The sequence below is a fragment of the Trachurus trachurus genome (assembly GCF_905171665.1).
Source record: "Trachurus trachurus genome assembly, chromosome: 9".
Lineage (NCBI taxonomy): Eukaryota > Metazoa > Chordata > Actinopteri > Carangiformes > Carangidae > Trachurus > Trachurus trachurus.
In genome coordinates, this window is record NC_139895.1 from 16526879 (window position 1) to 16551307 (window position 24429).

Sequence of the window (24429 nt, forward strand, 5' to 3'; positions counted from 1 at the left end):
CATCACGGACTGACTTGGATCAGCAGCAGCGATGACGCTCAGTCAGTAACAGGAGAGCATCAGTGCAGCAGCAGCATCAGCAGCATCATCAGCCTGGAGGAGCGGACACACAGGGACACTGGTGATCTGAGCCGCCGCCGCCGCTGCATCGTCTCTTCATCTCCCGGTTCTTATCCTGACCTGAGTCCTCTCCTCCCTGAGCACCAGGGGATGGGGGGGTGAGGGAATGATCAGCACCGACTACCTTCCGCCGTCGCCTCCTCTTTCTCCTCCTCCTCCTTCTCTTCCTCCTGCTCCTCCTCTGGTTGATCTCCGTGGCCCTTGACAGTCGTCGGTGAGCTGCGTCCAGGATGCGGGCCCCGCTGCTCCGCCAGGCTGCGGTGTTTGCGGCCCTGTTGGCGCTGGGGATGTGTCTGACAGGTAAGAAGACCCGCTGGCTGCTGCTGCCACCTGCTCGGCTGCTTGTAGAGCACCGGGCCTCCAGCATCAGGCTGTAATCCTCTCCTCTCACCTCTGACAACAAATGATGACCATGTCACTGTAGTGGTGCAGTAGTAGCCTACTTGATTGTTTACACAACCTAGTAGTGATTTGCAATAGATTGTGTAACATGTTAGTACATGTTTAATTTTAATGAACAGAATGTAACCCTTTTTTATTTTTATTTTTTATTTTTTTTAGCAATTAAAGGACAATGTAGGTTGCATGTTTAATAATTAGGAAATAGTTAACATCATTGATCTTTTTAAATATTATTATGATGATTCCATGTGCCTGTTACTTTTTCTTCATGTTTTAGATATGATATCCTAAAAACAGATCTGAAAGTATCAGTCTGACTGACTGATACTTTCAGGTCTATTTTGATTGATTATGTCAAGAAAGAAGAAAACTGACAACAATTTTGATAATAACCCATTGAGCATTTTCACTTTTGTGTGATGTGTTATAGGCTACACAATTCCTCATAAGGGTGTCATTCACTTGACACATGGATCTGGAAATGATCAGAAAATGCTGAATGTTATGGTCACTACAGTGATTTCTGAATAGCTTTATATAGTATGTGAAGTTGTGGTGAAGTTTGTGTGTAAGATCAGTCACGACCACAAACACACATGAAGGCTTCAGTGTCTCTAGGCATCTCCAGCCAGTGATGGGTGTTGCTTTGTGCGGCTGTGAGACCGTGCAGCAGAAATCACATTAGACAGTGAGGTGGGAGAAGGGTGATTCAGTGCCAGAGAAATAGATTGGAACAGGATGTTTTCAGGGTGTGTGAGTGGGTATGACGGTGGTATCATGGCAGAGGTGTCGCCATGGGGCCTGGTTGTCCTCAGAAACACATTCCTGCTGTCAGAGCGTAAGAGGTCTCCGTAACTGACCGAAGATGACGACCATTTAACCTCTCAGGGCTCACTGTGACATCCACACAATCCCCCTTTTGCATTTTGAGTCATAAGGTAAATGGCAGAGATTGACAGGAAAAACAGAGTAGTTGTGCGCACATCCAGTCCTATTTTAGGCCAGGTGCCGGATAGTCATAGGATCAGAGAAAAAGGAAAAAGAGAACATCTGCACACTGGATTAAGGCTCCCAAATGTTTTTGTGTAAATGCAACGTTTCGACCAAAGTGGTCTTCCAAGATAATCCAATGGCAGAACATCATCAAACTGAGACACAAACACGCCTTTACACCATTACTGTATGTGACACTGCTGTGAATCTCTTCACCGAATTTAGATGGTCGCATTATTTAATGCAGTGTGACACGGTCTGGCTCTGATCTGAGAGCCACGACTCACAGCCTGACACACGCACACCTTTTGGAGTGTGATGGTGATCCATCTCCTTGACAGCTGATGATCTGCTGTGCTCCGTCTTTTTGCTCAGTGCAGCACTGCTCTTTACATGATAGATAACATTCACCTTGCAGTGCATCTGTGTGGTTTTTCCTTTAATATATATACTGTATATACTGTGTGTGTGTGTGTGTGTGTGTGTGTGTGTGTGTGTGTGTGTGTGTGTGTGTGTGTGTGTGTGTGTGTGTCTCAGGGTTGTCCGGTAATTATCAGTTTAACTGTTACTGTGCTTATTTTGAGGTTAATGATCTAGTTGTATAAGCAGTGGCCTGACTGTAAACACTGGAGTTGCAGTATTTGGCGCTGGTCCTCTGGTCTTTAATAACAATTAGGGCTGTTTTTTTATGATGACTCAATGAATTTATAAATTAGAGTTCTTCACCTGTTCTTGCATCAGCAGGATGTTGTGTGTGTGTGCAGCGTCATGGGATTTTATTGTTTAACTACATTTATTTCAGCAGCTGCAGTAACCCGTTGCTTCATCATGCTATAGAAATCAAACATACTGTTATGTTTGCATTCTATTCAATTGATGTGAAAGCAGCTCCATAGGGTTCAGGTCTGAAGACTGAGCTGGTCTCTGTCTTCATTAGCTACTTCTGACAACAATTTACAGCCCTACTTCCTGCTCGACAGTATTGTCCTAATGATGCTTCAGAGGCTGTAGTAACAGTAGGGCCTATACATCACATAAAACATAACATATTAACATAATATACATAACTCAGTTTTCATTGCACTGATTCCCCAGTCTCTCAGTGCAGCAGCCAGTTGCTTCTTTGTTTTGGTATTTGAGGACAGACTCATTGGAATCCCGCTGATGCTGTCTCGACCCGTTTTGCTCTGATGATAATCTGAGCAGATGAGATTTGTGTTTGTCCTCTGTGTTTGCAGTTGGCCTGATTTTTATATGCCCAATCTGTGAATAGTTGATTTAGAAAGCCTCATCCCTCAGGCTCTTACTCTCTAATGTGTTTTCACAATTTGAACTTTGTGCTGCAGTGTTCATCAACATGACTGTCACAGTGAGCACAGTGAGCTGCCACGTCTTCTTCTTTCTTGGATTTTATGATTTACACAGACCTCACAGACTATCAGCAAACAGTCAGAGGCACCACCTAGTGGCACAACAGATACTTCAGTCATACATTTTCTGACTGTTCTGTGTTGTTGGTTAATAATTAATTAAATTATCAATTGGAAATTAATGGACATTTATCAGTTAATCACTGACAGTCTCATTCCTTTCTGTGTCAGTTTAACATCTTCGTGGTCCAGGGCTGAATCCTTGTCACTTCAGAGTCCCTGTCATGGCCAGCTGGCCAATGTTGTTTCAAGTGAAATAAAAAGGGCTCCTTAGTTTTCTCCTTAGAACATTTCTGTTATGATAAATTAACTTCAGTGTATTATCTCAAAGCCCCTTGAAATATTGAATCATTTTCATCCAACTGTAACAATAAGGTCAATAACTGTCATCCTTGTGCTGATACGACCAGTATTAGCAGCTAAGCTCTGGGCTGAATTGAAGGTAGCAATTCTGGGTTCAGTGTCTTGCCCAGGGACTCGGTGACACATATGTGTGAATTACACAAGCTAGAGGGAGCTGGTTATCGTCTCCTTCTCCTGAGCTGCAGCTCGGTAATTGTCAATTTAAAGATGCTTCAGCAAGGTTTCTATTTCTGCATCTGCTTTTTACTCTGAGCCATCTATTTTAAGACTTCTTCCTGTGAACCCCCGTTTGAAGCTGTGGATGGAGCTGCTGCTTTCTGCATGGTGTGAATCAGGAAAAGAAAACTGTGTTAATTAAATTTCTTTACAATGTTTGCTTGACTCATCCTGACCTAGTGGAGTTCTACAGGTAAAGGTCAAGCTGCTTTCTTTCAGTTGTGCTTCTTTTACCTGGTGGTTTACCAAATAAAACCTGCAGTATGTTTTTGCACGATTGTGATTGTATCCTTCAGTTGGCTAACAATTTATTTATTTATTTGTTTATTTCGGGCATGTCAATTAAATCATCATCATCACACTTCATATTAGTTCAAATAATACAATACACATGGCCGAAAGGGAAAGCGGGAGAAGCTAAAGCTTATCTAGTCCCGCCCCCCATGGCTCTGCAGTGGGATGCGAATTTAGGAAAAACCATGATCTGTCCCACAAATTGTTCTCTGCTGAGTGGAACATGTGGTCACATCGAAAAATTAAAAGCACTTTCCTTTGGCACTACATTTTTTGAACCACTTACCCCCCATATTCATACACACAAGCAAACCTGCTGAGGGCAGTGTGAGTGAATGTGAGAGTATTCAGAAGTATGAGATTCTACTGTCCAAAGTTGACAATATGGCTGTGGGCTTCTTCTTAGGAAGGTTTATACTGAAGAGAAATGAGCTCAAGTATATATGTGCATCATCAATGATAAATAGCATGAGCTCGATTGATCTGTCATTTCAGCATCCTGATTTCATGCACTGGTGGACTGCACATCGGGAGCACTGGGACATTTCCCTGCCTCGAACAGTCAACCTCACCAGTGCAAATATAGCAAGCAAGAATGAGATGGACCAATCAAACCCACTTATCTGGCAACCAACATAATCATGCCTGTAGGCGACGCACAGTAATTAAAGATAATACAGCTCTGCTGTCTTAAATCTGTATCCGTGTGCTTACGTGCAAGGTCACATTGTTTCCCTCAGGTCTGAAATAATAATAATCTAGTAGCAGTAACGTGCTGCTAATGAATGAATAAAGTATGAAGGATCTCAGAAATTGTGTTATTGTCACCAAATATATGTGCAGGAAACACTGGGTCAGAAATAAGGAAAAGCTGAGCAGAAAGGGAGAGGAGATAGAAAGCCCATAGATGCAGCTAAATGCTGTTAAAATAAGCTGTTGTTGTCATGTTCACTGGGAGGGCCGGTCAATCAAAAACTGGGCCATGCCAGCACTGGGTCAACAGGCTGCAGTTACGCCACTAACACAGTCTGTGCAACACAGTGATGAGATCAATAGCGCCAGTTGTAATGACTGGTGTTTTAGTCAAATGCAAGAAATATCAGTGACAGCAATATATAGTATATATATATAGTTTGTGTGATAGATTCGCTCTGATTTTAGTATATTGTAGCCTGCAGAGTTAGGTGTCCGGTGATGGAGTCAAGTTCACAGTCTAATTATCCACCATTGATTTCATGTGATCCTGGACATGGTCATGTATGAGTTCAGAAGAAAAAAAGGGTGAAGTCTGTATCAGCTCCTCATGTGTTTATTGTACAGTAGATCAACGTTTCGATCACATGGATCTTCGTCAGACGAAAATCCATTTTCAATCCAATTTCTGCAACTCCAAAACCCTAAAAGCTCTGAAGGACATGTAGCTCAGTACGTCAGTGCTGCTACTACAATTTAAGCTGTTGAATAAAATTAAAATCCTAAATTCCAAAATTTGCAGTACTGCTGTGAGTTTATTGGTTTTCCAAGAGAGTCCACTGACCCTGTTTGACAGCCGAGGGGACAGTGGTGGCCCCGAGTAGTTTACAGTTGTCAATAGTTCACAGTTCTCTTCTGTCAGTACAGTTCATTTGAGATGACGTCAAAGTGAAAAGAAAGAAAGAAAGAACATGTTTCACCTTCTTTGACAAAACACGGGGCTAGAAGTTGCTAGGAAACAGTGACTTTATTTGACACTGATGATCTTGCTGGTGTTCGGAGAGTCGATGACCATGAGTGCTACTGACTAAAGCATAAAGGCCTGATAATACATGTTCTTATGTGCAGAGATAAAGCTTCTCTGCAGACACTTACTATTTGAATATGGAGGTATTCAAAGCAGTGCAGCTGGCAGACAGTTTTCACAGTGTGTGCAGCAGGTGCGCACAGACTTTGTGTACTGATGTCTGCACAGTTATACCGCAGGACTCTAGTAAGCAGGTTGTATGTGCAGCACATAAGAATACAAACCTCTTACCTGAACCGAGACTAAAAAATGAAGTTCTTCTACTGATCACTAGAGTCTGGTTTAATGGCTTACATTTATATTACGCTTTTCCCAACACCCAAAGCGCTTTACAGAAACCATTATTCATTCATACCTCATTCACATTTAGTTTCTACTGCTGATTTCCTCCCTCAAGACAACAGTGTAGTGAGTGAATCTCTACATAACTCACCTTTTTTACATTTCATTAAGGCTTAAAGTTATATGTAATTGAAGGTTTGGCCTCACTCCACCTGTGCCCCTCCTCTATGCTCATTTCTAGATTAACTGTTTGGGTCGGAGACTCGGAGTCCAACGCTGCCAAGATGCTAACAGCAGAGCAACTCACTCTGAGCGTCTAACCTGCTGTTCAAAAACCTGTGGGTTACGTCAGGGAGGCTACATTCATCTTTATTGACAGTGTTGGTTTGTCAGCAGATTGTGCCAAAAGTGCTGAATTTACAATTCTCAGGAAATAATATGGTACAGATCATGATGTGAAAATGTTTTTTATGCCTCCATGATTGATCCCATTGATGATCTGAAAGTCTCAAATGTGTGTAGGATTGTTTGGCCTTGACCATGTGTCATTTTAATGAAATATTGTGTTACTAGAGTCAACACACGTACCTAAACTGGTGTGTTTTTCATGGTGGTGATATTTGCATGTGCTACTTGCCCGTACTTCACTGTCTTTAATGTTGAGTTAAGTTTGGTGCTTACAGTGTCCTCACTGAGGTGGGGAAGGGGTTTGGTCCATGGGTCTTTAGACATCTGTGAGCTTCAGCTGTTTTCCTGTGCTTAGCTCTGAAATGAATGAGCCCAGCTAGTTCATTTCAGACACAGAAACAGGGCCTCAGTGCACCCTGCTCTCCATCAGCAAGTTGTAAAGCTTTTGCATAGATTAGCACTGCTGTTGTAGTCTGCAAGATTAGGCCACTGGGAGTGTGTATGGGCCGTACAGTTTGATAGCTGCTTTGGCCATGGCATTAATTATAGCGCAGCCAGGACCTTTATACACACACACACACCACAGAATAGTAAGTCATAAAAAGTGTTAAAAGTAAGCCTCTAATTTTTATAGAAATGAACGCTTCACCTGCTCTCAGCTGTTATCACTGATGGTCTAATCATTTCTTTCCTTGTGCATTTGTCATCCTTTCTCTGCTCATTACACCAGCCTGAGACAAACCCTCCATCCTTGACTTGTGCACTCGCGCTGTGACTCACCCCTTGATGATGTCACACCTCCTCAGTTGCCATGGACGTTCTCATGACAACCAGTGTCTGGGTTCCAGTATAGCAGAGACAAGAGCGATTCTGACAAGGAGGCTGAAGGGGTTAATATTGATAGTTGGCTCTAATTATTTTCCACTTCTCGAGGCGAAGAGTCCAGTTTTATTCTGCTCTTCACACCGGTGCTGTGTGTTCACATGTTTTCTGTTATCCTCACAGGTAAATGGGTGCAGTGTTACAGGAAAACAACAGGCGCAACAGATACTCCCTGTGGGGAGGTAGCTACCTGCAGCAATGCTCTAACTGCTCAATGGGGCTGTTGTGGAGAAAACTGGATGAAAAATCCAATGAATCCTCTTCACCCTTTAAACTGATGTCTTCTTCTCTCATGTGCAATAAAGCAATGTAAAGAGGATGACAAGATTATAATCTAAAACACAATCACACTAAAGGCTGTGATGTTGTCCTAAATATAATTTTCCAAGCTGGCATTTTCCCTGAAATGCCTTGTGATTATATCATCTCTGACCTTCACATACGCATGCAGTCAGGACAGTTTAAAGCAATCTCCTGTGACTTCTGTGTGACTCAGGGAGCAGATTTCCAGCGTTGATTTTGTATTTTCTTATACAGTACACACATGAGCGGAAAAGAGTTGCTTTGAATTTCCGGCTTCTCCCGTTAAGATGCGGCCACAACTGCAGCCTTCCTCTATAGTTGATCTATACACCTGTCCATATAGCCTACAGTAGAGTATTGGAATGATAGATATGTTTCCGACACAACAGTGGGCATTTATCTTATGAATAGGATTTCTGTCAGATGTAAAGAACATAACACCCATGGAAACTTCACAGTTACTGTGCATGTGTTTGATTTACTGCCTATGGAAAATGTTAGAAGTATATCATATAATACAGTTTTTCTCAATCGCTTTGGTGCTTTTCTCAGATCAGAATGAAAGTTCTCATAACTATTAGTTCAACCTCCACAACATGTAGTCATTTGTCCAAATCATCGTAGCAGTTTCTCCTTCCTTTGAACAAATTGCAAATGCTTTTGGACATGTATCAGTTGCTCTCATACAATTCTCTGCTGTTTTACAACATTTGCTTATGTCCTGTCAGTCAAAATGAACTATACTTCTGAACGCTGAATAGTCATTCTCTATAAAACTAATAGTCCTAATTTCATTGCTTGAGTCATTACATACAAAATTGTTGAACTAGTTTTCAAAATCTGTCAAACTCATTTTAAATGTTGGGAGAACCGCTGTAAATTCAATTATTCAAACATTTTAGGGAGAACAGGTATGTGTGGTATTGGACAGTAATTCAGCACTAAACAATCTGCACTGCACTGCTGTCATTGTGTCAGGCATTACTGTAAGCTACAGTGGGACAAGCATTTTTTTTTTACATACATTTCTTTACATACATACAGAAATACTGTATTGTAGTGTGTTACAGCAACCTACTTACGGAAAAGATCTGCCATATTTACAGTATTGTACACTACAGTACATAATATGGGTTGATTCAGTATATGTAGCCTACTGTACATTACTGTAATTTTACTCTGCACCACATAGCATTGCAAGACAACCTCACAGAGGTGGGAGAGGACCCTTTTTACTCTGCAACAAGAGGAAGCCATTTGTGCAATGGTGATTGCAAACAGTGACATAAGGTTGAGAGACAAAGCAATGATGACAATAACTTTAGGAATATTTTTCTTTTGCACAACAAAAAAAAACAACTGTGAACAAAATAGAATTACAGAGGACATATGCAGTAAAAATGTGAAACATACAGTACGTAGTCAGTATCAGTTACTTCACTAAATACAGTAATGTGTAACTTTATTGTAGTTTTCAAATGGCTGTAAAAGTAGTGTATACGGTACTGCTGTCTTGACCATTTTCAGGTAGTATCACCAAGACCTGATTTTTCTGCATTAGAAAACACTTAGAGAATAAACTGTCATAATGAAAACATGACAAAGCCATTTGACTATCTTGTCCATAAACAATGGTGTCAAGACTTCTCATTTTGACGACACTGACAGTTTCATTGACATGAATACTTGCTTTTGAGGGATGAACTATCCATTTTGAGCGAGTGACGCACTTTTGCAGGTTATCCACTAGGTTTTGCATTTTGTAATAATTGTTTTGAGAAATGCACTAACTGTTGTGCAAATGTTACAGTAATAGTGATTTGAGAAAAGCACTAAAGCGATTGAGAAAAACTGTAACATAAGGTATGGAGAAATGTCCTACTTACAAAAACACACATGTAATCCTCAATGTGTGTAATATAGGCTATTTGATAGAGCAACAAACTAAACAGGAGAAGTTTTTGTGCCATTATTACGTTTTAGACAATTGATGTTGATGTGTAGCCTATCAGTTTACTTTTGAAAAACTTAATGCCACTCATGTTTGTATGATAATTATAAAGCCCGGAGCCTGTTAGTTCAGGAATCAGGGAAAAACGGGTAACAAAATATACTTGCAAGTTAGGTAAATATATACCTTATTATCTGTTTAATCTATACAAATACAAAAGTGTGACACTTTTTCCGATTTCCTTTGGACTTCAAACGTCAAACAAAGCTGTTTGTGCTAAAATTAGCTGCCTTAGTTCTGGTGGTATTGGTCTTTTCTTCTAATGCTCTGTGAAAAAGATTTTTTTGAAATTGTCTCTTTTGTTGGTTTTAACGATTGTTGCACTGAAAATGTTATTCCTCAGAGCATTGTTTATAGTTTTCCTTTGTTATATCTTCATCAGCAGGATCCCATCTGTGCCCCCGGAGCTTAGACTGTGCCCGAGAAAGACGACACTTCTGCCAGCCGGGCAGCTCACACTGCGGCCCCTGCCTGCGCCCTTTCGTGGAAAACTCCCATGGCCGATGTGTGGTCAAGAGGAGACATTCCTCTCATTCTGCTCACATCATTAAAGGTAGGTGCTCTGTCCTCACTCTGGCCTTGTACACAACTCAGTCAGTTAGTCATTCAGCAATATTTGTAATTATAGGAACATTATCAATCAATTGATTTAATTACTACAGAGGCTACAAAAACGGCCTCTCTGAGTTGTTGTCGTTTAAGGGATTGGCTCTAGCAGTGTGTATTGGACTTCATATTACCCAGTCTTCCCTGAATGTCCCATGTTTGATGATAGTCTCACACTGAGCACACCTGCATGCACATGTGAAGTCAGAACACCACCTGGAGAGACGATCATTTGATTTACATGACATTTCCATTGTGTGGCCTGATACACAGCTACACGTTGTGTGGTCTCTGGCTCCATCTGTCCTGCTTTCACACAGTCTGTACAGGAACTAAGCTATGAGCACGGTGTCTGGCAGTCGCTATAATGCACGACTGCGTTAACCAGCCTGCTGTGACCACCCACGAGATGTGCAGGAGTGCAAAGTCTCACATGCAGTTTTAATTTATTCTAGCTTCTTCTCTTCTTCTCTCTTCTCTTCTCCTTTTCATTTTTTTCTCTGCACAACACAGAGGTTGCAGCAGCAGAGAGGCTTCTTTACCTTCTCATCCTCTTTTTCCTCCCTGTTGCTGCAGTGATGCTTTTCATTCATCACCTTGAGACCCACCAGCCACCTTCACATCCATATATCTGTCTGTTCTGGTGTGTTTTTCATTTCACTGTCCTCCCTGTCCTTGCTGCCCATCCACCGACACACACACACACACACACACACACACACACACACACACACACACACACACACACACACACACACACACACACACACACACACACACACACACACACACACACACACACACAAACACAGGTTCACACACTCATAGTATACTATATATAAAAATAGACGAATGAAAACTATTTGGCACATTTGCCACCCCAGCCTTGCACTCACAAACACACACTTGTATTCTTCCTCCCACACAACAGACCTAAGGCAGTGTGATGATCGTGCAGCACAGGGTCACAGGAAGTGAATGAGCCTGAGATCCGTCATTAAAACGATAACAAGAAGACCGCCGTTTTGTTTTGTTTTTCTGTTTTTTGTCACATGAGGCAATGTTGTCATTTTCTATTGAAAGAAATTCTCAACAGCATTAGCTGATGATGGGAAGAATAGTGTAATATCATTATACAAGGAAACATGTCTGATTTGGAACGGTTGTTCATCCGTAATATTAGGATTTATGGTATCCTGGAGGAGGCAGAGAACACCTAGATACTGCAGATAGATAGATAGATAGATAGATAGATAGATAGATAGATAGATAGATAGATAGATAGATAGATAGATAGATAGATAGATAGATAGATAGATAGATAGATAGATAGATAGATAGATAGATAGATAGATAGATAGATAGATAGATAGATAGATAGATAGATAGATAGATAGATAGATAGATAGATAGATAGAGAATTGAATGAATGAATGAGTGAATTCTGGTTATGTGTTCTCCCAGGTAAGACAAGCACACACCCTGAACTGGATGAGGAGATCGACTTCCTGGCTGCCATCATCAGTGAGCAGAGAACTGAAACCAGGCTACCAGGTAGTGGAGCAGCTAAATACTTTACCCCTGTTGTTGGTATTTTCTGCTACATCTCTGCTGATGTAATGCCTCTAAACTGTCCTTTCCGTATCTCAGCTCCACCCTCCGAGGATTTCCCCAGAGTCCGACCCATAACCAAGCAGCTCAGTGAGCTGGGCCACACTCACAGACCTTCAACTGCAGAGCATGCTACTGGCCAGATTGTCCCGTTCACCAGAGTGACTCCACCCACCACCACCACAAACCACACCCCCGCTCTGCTCAGCAGTCCCGTCATCCTCCCCTACCCCACCAATGACCGCGTCTTCATCAGTAAGTCTCTTGTCCTTTAACCTCAACCCGATTTGCTGAGTAACTAGTCCTCTTTGATCAGGAGGATTTGATTTGATGATAAATATTTATTAAAACAAACAATAAAAACAATGCATAATACAGCTTTCCAGCCAGTGCCTGAATGACAACGATGTTCAGAAAGTTTCCTTTATGATGTCATGGTCTGGTGACTGAAAATAACAGTTGAAGAGATTCTAATGTTCAGTTCATTTCACATCTTTATTGTCCAATGTCGGGACATTTTTGCCACACTCTGGCAAACAAACAATAAGACAAGGAAATGTACTACACAGGGAATATAGAATACAATAAAGATTCATGTAATAAAAGCAAAGAAGCACTGCAACAAATAAGATTACAGATAAGATGACAATCACGTGTTGCAGCAGATGGTCACACACAGCAGATTGTAAAGGAGGTGAGATCAATTTGTATTCATTAAAATATTGTGACTTGATGGATTTATGCATAAATTTCACTACTGCCATAATTTAGCAGTTTGATATTGCTAATGTAAGATTGGGCAGTATTTACATTCCCAGTGTAGCTGACAGAAGGCTGTTGCTTCAGGACCCTATATAAATAATAATAACATAATAGAGGGCTTAAAATGACATAATTAGTTTGCACTCTTAATATATGTATAAGAGCTGTCATACTGAAACTGATTTGTTTGGCAAATACAAATCAAGCTCTGCCAAAAGAAAGTTATTGTATGTTTGATTATTCCTATTTTTGTGCATTATCTTATATTATATTAAGAGGGTAAACCAGTATAACCACATACACAAAGCGCCCTCAGGTTGCTAGTGCTGGAATCGCAGATGGCGCTAAATGCAGCCTCAATAAAAAAAGGTGTTGGAGAGTATAAAGATGAACAACAATCATAAAGTAGCTATCTGCAGCAGAAAAAGCAGTCACATTGCAAGGGGGGAAGTTTTCCTGTGATGTCAAAACCTAAAAAGAAACTCGAAATTATTGGGGTGAGTCCAGTAAAAGACCTCTTTTGTCAGGACAAATGTCAGCACTGCACGCTGGGAAATCTCGAGACTGGCCTCAAGGTTTCAGAATAGAGCCTGTATGTTACTGTCATTTAGTTCTGCCACACTCCATTACTGTCATCACTGTTTTCACTGTTGGTGATGACCAGTGCACACAAACACTGACACTCTGCTTCAGACACGTCTCCAGAGCAGTCAGGCATCATGTCCTCCTCTGATACCTACAGATATGCACAGCGCTCTCTGCCCCTAATTGTCTGTATGTATTTCTTTTCAGCCATGAGCACCATCTTCATCGCGGCAGGTTCATTGGCTTTGATAATAGCCGGGGCCTGTTGGGTCAGGTAAGATGATTATTCCTCTTTCTTGGAAAAAAAACAAACATTAGTAAGTCATGTAGGTAGCACTCACAGAAGCTTTGAACACTGGTTGCTAGTCCTGCTTTGGATAAGGTATTAAGTCCAGGGAGTCAGTGAAATTATGGAGGTGATGTGGAGGAAACAAAAGAAGAAGGTAATTCGTTCCTGGTGGAAATCTTTGATATTAAATAAGGTCTTGTCACGCTAAATAGGAAAACTGGGTCAATTATTTTTTAATAGCTGTGAAGTCTAAAGTGTTTTCAGTTGTGTTCACATCTTAATTGGTCTAATTTTCTGTTTTGTTCCCAAAGAAAAATAGTGCCATTAAGTTTTGACAATGTAGCAGGGGGATTTTATTGTGCAAAGTTGTGTGCTGTTGAAAATGTCACAGAGACACAGTATGACATGCCAGTCCGTTCCAAATTCATTTTTTCCCGACAGATTGCAGAAAGGTGTGCGTCTCACTCGGAAGGTGGACTTTGCTGCTTATGGACTGATTGGAGCCCAGAACTTTGACACTACGGTGAGCAGAACATTTTAGATCTGTCCTAGATTACAGTAAGATGTGTATAATATAATGTCATGCCCCACTAAAAACTATATTGTAATGTATTGAAAATGTTAGTTGTGACTATTATTTGTTGATCTTATAACGTTGAAATATGTTATTATTTATTATTAGTAATGCTGCTGCCTAAAGCATGGCCATGTGTAATATGACATATCTTTATAACAGAAGAGAATAGAACTGTTGTCGTGCATGTTTAAACCTTTGTGCTTAATAACTCTTTGAGCTTAATGACACAAGAAATAATAAGATGTCATTATATCATCTTAAACATCTTACATATCTTATATACCTTAAATGAATGCTTTTAAATGGAAGATCATTCACCAAATGTCTTGCTGGGCACCACATAAATGACCAGAAGGACCAGAGGGACCTGCCCTTTCAGCAGTTTTACAACATGAACACGTGCGGTACAGACACATGGTAGAAAGTAAAGGCCACCTGAACGGTGTGACTGTGATGTGGATGAGTACCGCTGACATCCTCATGACCCTTCTGCCCTGCACTTTGTTCTAGCCCGGGGACAAGAAACTGGCCCACAGCGCTCAGATGTACCACTACCAGCACCAGAAGCAGCAGATGCTCTCCTTGGAGAAGTGAGTCTTCCTCCACACACACACACACACACACACACACACACACACACACACACACACACACACACACACACACACACACACACACACACACACACACACACACACACTTCTTTCGTTGGCGTGTATGATTCGCCTAATAGCTGTATCCCCCTCCAGGGCCTAAACTCTGAAACCCCTAACAGATTAATTCAATCAGCCGGTCAGTATCTGAGTGAGAGCATATAAAGAGGGATAAGAAAGCACTGTTTTATACAGCTGTAGGTTCAGGACTTGTGATTCTTTATTTCCCTTCATTCACTCCCTGTTTGTAAAGAAATGATAATGTTGATCTGATGTGATGAAAGCAGATCTTTAATTAATTATCATATCATCATTAGACAGACAACTACGCACAGTTGTGAATCACCGGTGAGCTCTGTGTTTATAACATAATGTCTTTTTTCTTTAGTGTCTGTAACTATTCTTCTACATACTTCTACTATTTCATAGGCAATGTTCACCAGTTTTTTAACACTTATGGCATCCCTTGGTAACTATGGTAATTCCAGATTTCCTGCAGAAATGTTGACTCACAGAATCGTGAATGGCTCAAAATGTCTGCTACAGAGCTCTTATGCCCTCTGTCTGTCTGTCCGTGTGTGTGTGTGTGTGTGTGTGTGCGCCATGTGATGCAGACACAGGGATGAGCACAAAGTTCCTGACTCAGGAGCATCCACAGACGAGGAGAATGAGGACGGAGACTTCACCGTGTACGAGTGTCCTGGTTTGGCACCTGTGAGTAAATCATCTTTGCTTTCATTACAGCTGACTGCGCCTGTATAATCATCCACATTGCTAAATCTGCTAAATCTGTTGTCAGTGGAGACCTTGGATCAGCAACCCATGGTTGATACAGGCGGCTGGAACAGAGCTGCCTGCAGGCCAGGAGAGGGGACCTGGTTTAATGAAGGAGTAATGAGCAATACAGATTTGAGTATCCGACAGCGCTGGGTATTTTTATTTAAGTCGTGGTTACACAATCAGACGCAGCTGGAGGGACTGAAGTACAATTACTTCCACTCACATGGACACACACACAAAGTCTTTTTTTTTCTCAGGGAAGTTCAAACTGAGTGAAATGAGCTGAAGCAGCACTATGATCACATTACCAACCGTTTTCGAAATCTAGATATGAGTCATCATGAATAACTAGCCGATAATATTTGTCATGATGACAATGGTATTGTTACCCAAAAAGACAACCTAAGAATCACTAAATTAAGCATTGTATAAATCACCTCAATTAACTCTTACAATTAATATTCACCATGTTTAATAACAGCCCACAGGTCAGGAAACTATATGTAATATAATTCGCTCTGATCCCTACTATGTGTCTTTTTTTATTCAATGGTTATTTCATGGTCTCAACTTTCTCTACATGCAGAAACAATGGGTGTTTGAAAATAAGGAACATAATTTCTTGTTCTGTTAGAAAGTGTAGCTGATGCAGCTCCTCTCTCTCTCTCTCTTTCTGTCTTTCTCTCTGTCCATCTGTAGACGGGGGAAATGGAAGTGAAAAACCCACTGTTTGACGACTCCACCCTCTACCTTCAGAGGTTCCACAAGTAAACTCGGACATTCAACTCGTTGTGTGTAAAAATAGTTTAATTTACTCCTCAGTCCAGTCGCTTTAATGGAGAGTGTGAGGTAAACGGAGGAGGAAGAGCATGGCGTTCGTGGACAGTGAACAAACGTCACCGGGCTGGTTTCTTGTTTGAAGCAGGACTGAATCTGGGACCAATGTCTCCCATCCTACAGCCACAGTCTCTTATTATGTTATCTGAATTTCTCCTAGTTTTGTTTACAAGACTGTAATTAACCGTTATGGAAGAACTGAGAATGACTTCTGTCAGGTAGCACACACATATTCAATATGATATCCTTTGGTAATAGAGCAGAGTCTGATGCACAGACAGTTTTCAGATGCCACTAACCTAAGTATTTCTGTCAGTTTATTGATAGATGGATATATTTATTGATAGGTAACTACTTAATTTATCAGGTTTTCATTTGGGCTTTGGTTTGACTGAAGTATTTTTAAAAGGAAATGTAATTTTCATATTTCATGCAGCACCCTGATCTCACTGTTATGTAGCCTCTCAGTCTAGTTGCTCTATGCATGAATTGATGATGCTGCGTATGAAACACGAGAGCTAATATGCATTTTACAGGTCTTACAAGTTTCTTGCCAACTTGAATGATTTCAAAGGAATTTGAAACGTCTTCATGTTTAACTCTGACACAGAGTGAGGCCATGCTGTTGCTGAAGTGGCTGGTCCCCATGGTTTTGTGATCTGTATTTAGCTGCTAATGTACTGTACAGGAGAGAGATCTGACCTCTCACTGTGTGTCCGTTCACATGTTCAACTAGACTCTCGATTGCTGTGTCAAATATTGCGCTGTTTGCTTTCATATCATTGACTGTGTTAGCAGGGTTCCTACACACAAGTTGTGGTTTTCAAGTTTTTAAAGCATTATACCCATTATATGTGTTGTGCATAATACTTTTTAGCTGAAATGTCATAGTTTTGTAGATTAAAGGTGCAATACTGTATGTACATTTTTGCTGTCGCTACATAGCCAATATTTACATTGGCAGCTATCTAGTCCAGTAGAAATGTTGTGAGTTCAGCATCAACCTTCATTTCCTTTACTCACAACAGCTGTGCCCAGAGGTGAAGAGAAACACTTGCTTTTCTTTTCACTCATACTTGCTTCACACTCACACTCACCCCCGAATCACACTGTAGCCTCCAGTCCGCCCTCAGTTCACCATGAGAGGACGTGACTCATTTTCGCAGCATGATGTCTTTTTTTTCTTAAAATATATTTTTTATCATTTTATTTTCTAAATGACAACTTTATTCTTCTAATTTTATGACTTTATTCTCGACAGTTAGACTTTTTTTCCCTCAATGTGGCCCTGGTTGTAGTATTCTGACCTCACAGGGAACTTAAATGTAGCACTTTTACGTGTAAAGCAGAGAGCGTCCACATAACTTCACACAGCTTCTAAACATTTATTAGTATACAGACAATGTTTCAATCCTGTCTTTTACGGATTTTGACGAACATGACAAAACTATTGATAAAATATTTACCTACACGACGATCTTACACGATAAGAGACTAATTGTAATCTGCAACCATTTTAAAACAGTCAACATAGCAAACACACAACGGAGCCAGAACAGCATAAATGGAAACACATACTAATAAATCTGCGATTCTTATGTAATTAGAATCAGCTGATTTAAAATTAAACTTGCTCGAAAATAATCTAATTTACTTAAATTAGGCAGACATGACAAGTCTAGCCAGAATATTCAATCAGATGTTCCAATGTTATAGTTTTACAAGTGTGAAAATCATCACCAAAACTGAATTCAGGCCATAGTTGGTGCAATTCCATTTTTACAATGTTAAATTAACTTTCACAATGGTAATGCCAACTAGAAGTTTATGTTAAACTTAAACTGTGGTAATTATATGTTTCTTAAACATAACAACATCACATTTTTACATTTTCCCAGACATAATCACAACCTCAAATTGAAAAACGATTTTATTCAAACATTGGCTTCTCAGAACTTCTATACAGTAATTCAGTGTGCAGATATAATATGCCCCAATCTAATGTTGTCTTCCCTCATACCAGGGTGGATTTTAACAATGGTAGATATGATACATGACAGATAAGATTAGATTGGTGCATCCCTGTAACATACTGTATTCTCTGTTTTTTTCTTTTACCGGACCAGCTCTCTTCACTTGGACTAAATAGTACTGCAAATGTACGCAACTACCTTTCTGTATTTTGCATTGGTCATACAGTAGATGATATTACACACTTAAAGTCCAGTGACAGAAGTCTGGCAGGGACCACAGCTGTAAATGTGTCCCGTCGCTGTTGTTTCTCAGGAAAGCCGCTGTCTGTGGCACCTCTCTTCAGCCCCACTCCCACAGCCTTTCAACTCTCCCCAAAATAAAGGAGCATATTCAACTGTACGTGACCTGCACACGTACTCAAGTGTCAGTATGAGAAACATGTATAGCAGATACAAGGAAGTATTAAGACAAGAAAGCTTTAACTGTGTTGTAAAGATGGTTTATTGTAACGCACTGAGCTTGTAGAACAACATGTATTGGTTGGATGTACTGTGTCAGGAATGACCAGAAAAGATACAATTGTCATGTTTTTTGCCTTTTCTAATAATAGCTGGCTCTTCTTCCCCTTCACCAGTGCTGAGAGCTAAACAACCCAAGCTGCTTGTCTTGTCATTTTCTCTCTCTGATGATGACTAGGTCTCGTGAAGGAACTCTAGAACAAGGCTGGCTCTCTTTGATAAAGACTGTTTTCAGACTACATATAACAAGTTCTATACACTAAGAAGGACTTCTTTACACTATGTTTAGCATGCATGTGGATATATCAGAGCTGAAATGGAAGAAATAAATATTTATATAATCTGAAGTCATATATGGTCTGTGGCATTGTTTGTTCAAATGAAATAACAACACACTCATAAGAGGAGAACATTCCTGAAGCGTTCATTCACCCCAAATCCTTGGATAAATCATGACACATAAACTATTTCAGAGCCAGAGGCATATTGTTTTCAGTTTATTCATCTACCCTATTCTTGTGGACACCACTGCAGGACGTATTCAAGTATGGCACAAAGATAAGCTAAACTAAGATAAAATAAACTAAACTAAATGTAAACATGTTATATCCTCTAGAAATATGCGCTAGGTTTGCTTTTGATCCATTGCAAAGAAATGCAGTGGCGTGTGAAAGTATGGGGGAGACACAGAGACACAGAGACCAGGGGGAAAAAACAATTCGTTGAAACAGTTAAGATGTGGTTGGTGCCTACAGGAGCTGCCTAACACTGTGCCCCTTTCCTCTGCAGAGCTGTGAAACAGGAAGAGGAAGACCAGCTTGTGGTTTCCAAATCTAGATCATCAGTGCTTCAGTGCCAATTCTGCAAACAGCAGATGCACAAGCAGTTAAACAGGAAGGTACATGAGAATGAAACAAGGTGGTACAGTGATAGATGTCGGTAATGTGGGGTGTGGGTGACACCTAAACCTAAAACCAGCTAAACACCAGAATAAAAAAACCTGTCCTCTCTAAGAGTAAAATCTGCATGATGTTATTTCAAGTTCATTCAGGTCTATTTTATGTATTAGTGTTAAATGTGTTTTGAGGTATTTGTACGTTTTATAGTTCTTTTATAATAAGATTTTTTTTTATTCCCTGTGCAGCTCATTGGTAAAATGTGCGTTATCTTTATTATTAAAGAGTATAAGATTTAATTATTAATATGATGATATTATTAACATAACATTTTCTTTTTTTAAAAAAGGACTTTTCACACAGAGCAAGTCTAGACTGGTTCTTTACAATGTATTCCTTTGGTATACAGAAAACGTCAAAACTCTTTTTAGAGGTTATGTAAGTGGTTATAAAGTATGAAAAATGTTTTCTTTTCTCACCGCTTTTGAACTAGTGACCACAGACATAGTAGGTTGTACACTAGTATGTCAACCCCTACTGGGTGGGTATGTGTGTAACTGTCAAGTAAGAAATGAGTGGCAGGATTTCCTTTTCTAGGATGTATTAAGCAGGACAACGTTCTGCGGGCAGCAGCTTGATGCCATGAAAATCCTGGTAAGTTTATTTTATTCAAACCCTCCTGCATATCTGACAAATTTTGCTGCAGACTGATGTCCTCATTGTTTATATATCTTTTTATCATAAAATATTCTGTCTCTGAAATGACGTCGAGTTTGTTGTACCCAGTTATGTGGGTGTGCCACCGTTAGAGAGACGCTTTTGACAGTTATCAGAAGATGCTTCGTCATCAATACACACAAAGAGTTCCCACACTACTCATATCAAGTTATTTTAAGTATTTATTATTAATCATATTGATAGAAAATCTGTTCTCTGATTAAAAAAAAAAAAAAGACTGACCAGTCATTAGTTTATTTCATTGTCATCTGATTTTGACGGTAATTTGTGTGACAAAAAGTTTGATTTGTATTTTGTATTGATTGATTTGTACTTTTTTTTAAACCATGAAAATACGTTTTCTTTAGCAATTAGGAGTGTGCAATACTGATGATGACACCTTAAAGAGAAGTAGAACTAATACTGACAACACAGAGAACACAGACAGCAGTGCATATTTCATTAAATCATCTGCTAGTTTACAGTTTGTTATTATCTGATGCAATTTTCACACAAATTATTCAAAATAATTTACCACATTAGAAAAAATATTAAACAATTTTATATATATTTTTTTGTTTACATCTCTACTATGTTCACTTGAAATTGAGCTCACTGAATTATATAAATGATAGTTGTTAGTTAATGTGTTAAAAAAGAACGAGATATGTGGAGTTGTTATTCTTGTTAACACCCTCTGCAGTTCCTGCATTGTAACCCTGTGAAAACATTGCATCGTACCTCTGATCTACCCTTCCTTCCTTTCAAGTTCCAAACCAGTGATCTGTGCCTTTTATTTCCAGTTACCATGACGACATCTGAATTCCAAGCTTTCCGCCTCCTCCTTTTCCTCGCCCTCCTCAGCTTTCTCTCGTCTTTGTTTTATTACACTTTGTTGGACCAGAAACTTCATCTGCAGAAATATCATGCAGATGTTCCTCAAAGAAACATCAACATCCTGCTGTGGCACTGGCCATTTGGCCGCTCCTACACACTCGATGGGAACAAGTGCCTGCAGATGTACAACATCAGCCACTGTTCGCTCTCTGATAACACCTCTGACCTCTCCAGTGCCGATGTGGTCGTCTTCCACCACCATGAGCTGAGTTACAGTCTATCAGCGCTGCCCTTGAACGTGGATCGTCCAGTCTCCCAGCACTGGGTGTGGATGTCCATGGAGCCTCCCATCAACAACGAAAACCTTATGCAACTCAATGGCCTCTTCAACTGGACAATGACCTATAGACGTGATGCAGATATACCCATCCCTTATGGAAAGACCATTAGAGGAGAGGATAACTCCAGCTTCCAGATTCCTGCTCCAAATCGCTCCTGCCTCGTCAGCTGGGTTGTCACCAAATACAATCCTGACCAGGCTCGGGCTCATGTTTACCAAAGTCTGAAGAAGTATATCCCCATAAACGTGTATGGCAGTTGGAACAAAAGACCTCTGGCTGACAAGAATCTGCTGCCCGCCATTGCAAAATGTGTCTTTTATCTGTCGTTTGAGAACTCTCAGACGAAGGACTACATCACTGAGAAGCTCTGGAGGAACGCTTTCCAAGCAGGAGCCATCCCAGTGGTTCTTGGCCCCAGCAGGGCCACATATGAGGCGTTGGCTCCTCCCGGTTCCTTTATCCATGTCGAGGACTTCAAGAGCATAGCACAACTTGCTGCCTATCTGAAGCATGTTGCTGCAGACAGGCAGGCCTATGAGCAGTACTTTGAATGGCGTCACACTCACAGAATCAAAACCTACACTGATTGGAGAGAAAGGTTGTGTCAGATCTGTGTCAAGTACCCAAGTTTACCCGCCAATAGAGTCTACCATGACCTGGAGAGTTGGGTCAACTGCTAAGACTGTCTTCTTCATGCTCTCACTGTTTTGTAACCAAATGCAAGCATAAAATACCACACGAGATATTCTTCGGTTGGTGGTTCACTGTATGAGAAAGCAGAAGTGGGAACTTCAATCATAAATAAACATGTGTCAAAACCACAGAAGCATGTTTCTCTTTTCACATTTTGAACAGAGAAACTTTCAAATTCAGTGAAATGTCTGTTTATTATAATATGATTTTTTTAAATGAGTTTTCAACTAATTTTAGGTGTCTGAAAATACTTGGTTAACTTAATTAGCTTTTTGGAAGCAATGGGAAGATCAAATGCTGATTAAATGTACCTGATCATTCTTTCTAAAGGTCTCATGATGCCACAAAAAATCTGATTAACATTACCCCCAACCCTGGTCAAGACCTGCGTCTGTTTGGGGTTCAAAACCCTTATGGATATTTTTTGCTGCATGAGATGGAGATGGAGTGTAGGTTTCAATGCAAAGAATCTACAAATTCCTTACAAATAAAACATCAAAAACATGTAACATGGACCAAAACAAATGGGCAAGCCGCCACTGCTACAGTAGCTAATAGGCCTACTGTTAAGTGTCTTTTTTTTACACATACAAACAGGGCAAGAAAATGTCGAGGAAGAATAACTGAACAGTACAATTTACATGACTGACTTAAATGTGAAACAAATAAAATAAACAGCAAAACTGAAGAGTGTTCACTAGGCTACTGTTGACTCAAGTAGCAGGCCCCTTGAATTCCTGTTGGGACTTTTGGGATTGTTTCCGACCTTGAAGATCCAATTTCAGGAGGCCAGATTAAACTCCAATTTGGAGTTTAGAAATTCCAACTTCTGACCTACAACTGGAGCGCACCTTTAATTACACTTCACATCAGAATTGCATTCCTAGCCTTGGGGAAGACTTTGCCAAAAGACCAAATAAACCCTTGTGTTGACAAAATGTTCATATTCAGGTTCAGTCTCTTTTTTAAAATTAGATTTAGGGTTATAATTTCTGCTGTTATTGACATGTGAGGATAACATTTTAACAGATTTTTTCTCAAGCACAGTCAACTCCTCTATCAGTTTCAACATTTACAGTATAATTTGACCTCATTAAAAGCCACACCCATGTACCCACTAGATGAAAGAAGTGTGATGATGAGAAGATATAGATAATCTCTCTCTGCATCCAAATTAACAATTAATAAACATATAGCCTTCTGATTAACTTTGGCATGTGTAGAACTTTTTACATCTTCCCAGAAAATTAAGTATAAGTAAAAGTTGATTTCAAAACAAAAGCATTGTTTAGCCTAGTTTTTCCACTTATACACACATATCTGAGCGTGGATTGCGGCTGAACAGGGTGCGAGTGATGACGTGATTTCTGTCAACTACGCAAATTTGGTGTTGCCTTTAGTGAAGACAGCAAAGCGGGTACGGCATTGCATTGTGGCTTCCTGTTTCTACGGCAGACCCAATGTTAGATGACTAGTAGATGAAGTGAATTATCAGGAGCATGCATGCTGTGATCGAGTTTGAACAGAATGGCGAAATGAAATCGATCTAATGGAATTTATGAAGAGGCAAATAAAGTTGTTGTTGAGCCACAGTAAATAAGAAACGCTACGTTAAATATTATTTGTGAGGAAGTAAATGCAGCTGTGGGAAAAAAAAGACCAGCAGATGAAGTTTTTGGGAAGATGGCAAGATACGGCGAAGGCGAGGTGCAAAAGAGAGATGATGGGCTGATAAAATGTAGGCGAAGAGACGCATGTAACCAGTGTTGAACAGCAGGTGGAGCTCACTTTCTTTCTGCGATGAGCAGGTAATACCACGGGAGGGATCGAAGATGTGGTAAAGGCTTTTTATAGGACAGTCTATGGGCGATGGTAGTGTCTCTCTGAAAAACTGAAGACTGGAGAGGGAGGAGTTTCAGCACCAGCAATCTCATGAATAACTGTTTGCACGTTCTCCTCGCCAATATTTTCCACACCAGGGTAGAGGCACCCCATACTGTACTACTACAAGACTAGATGGATAGTGCGTTTGTTTTGCGCGTTTGAAAGACACGATCCCCAGTGTTCGTAGATCTGCATACAGCGTGCAGGTGGCAAATAAGGTCCTGTGCACAGGTTTAATCAATACTTTGATGGCATTTTGGGACCATCTGAGGTTGAGTGAGTTAGTGAGAAATGATAAAGGTGTTTTGTTGTTCTTGGGGCAGCTGTGAATTTGGTTATTGGTTTTGCGTAGCCTAAATAGCAGGACGAGTTCGTATCAGTGATA

At 40.3% G+C, this 24429-nt stretch overlaps 2 protein-coding genes across 2 annotated transcripts; both read left to right on the top strand.

Annotated features, from left to right (window-relative positions):
- Window positions 1–350: 350 nt before the first annotated feature.
- npdc1b (neural proliferation, differentiation and control, 1b) lies at window positions 351–16157 on the top strand (the record flags this gene model as incomplete). The annotated part of the gene is made up of 9 exons (XM_083978557.1): window positions 351–420; window positions 9870–10037; window positions 11555–11644; window positions 11741–11956; window positions 13256–13322; window positions 13779–13860; window positions 14425–14504; window positions 15182–15281; window positions 16047–16157. The coding sequence occupies 9 exons, from the start codon at window positions 351–353 to the stop codon at window positions 16116–16118; spliced, it is 945 nt and encodes a 314-aa protein (XP_083834683.1). The 3' UTR covers window positions 16119–16157.
- A 4976-nt stretch (window positions 16158–21133) lies between these two features.
- On the top strand, window positions 21134–22147 carry LOC310990991 (alpha-(1,3)-fucosyltransferase 7-like; the record flags this gene model as incomplete). Its single annotated transcript, XM_083978558.1, has 1 exon — window positions 21134–22147. Exon 1 carries the CDS (start codon window positions 21308–21310, stop codon window positions 22145–22147), a length of 840 nt encoding a protein of 279 aa, XP_083834684.1. The 5' UTR covers window positions 21134–21307.
- Window positions 22148–24429: the final 2282 nt, after the last annotated feature.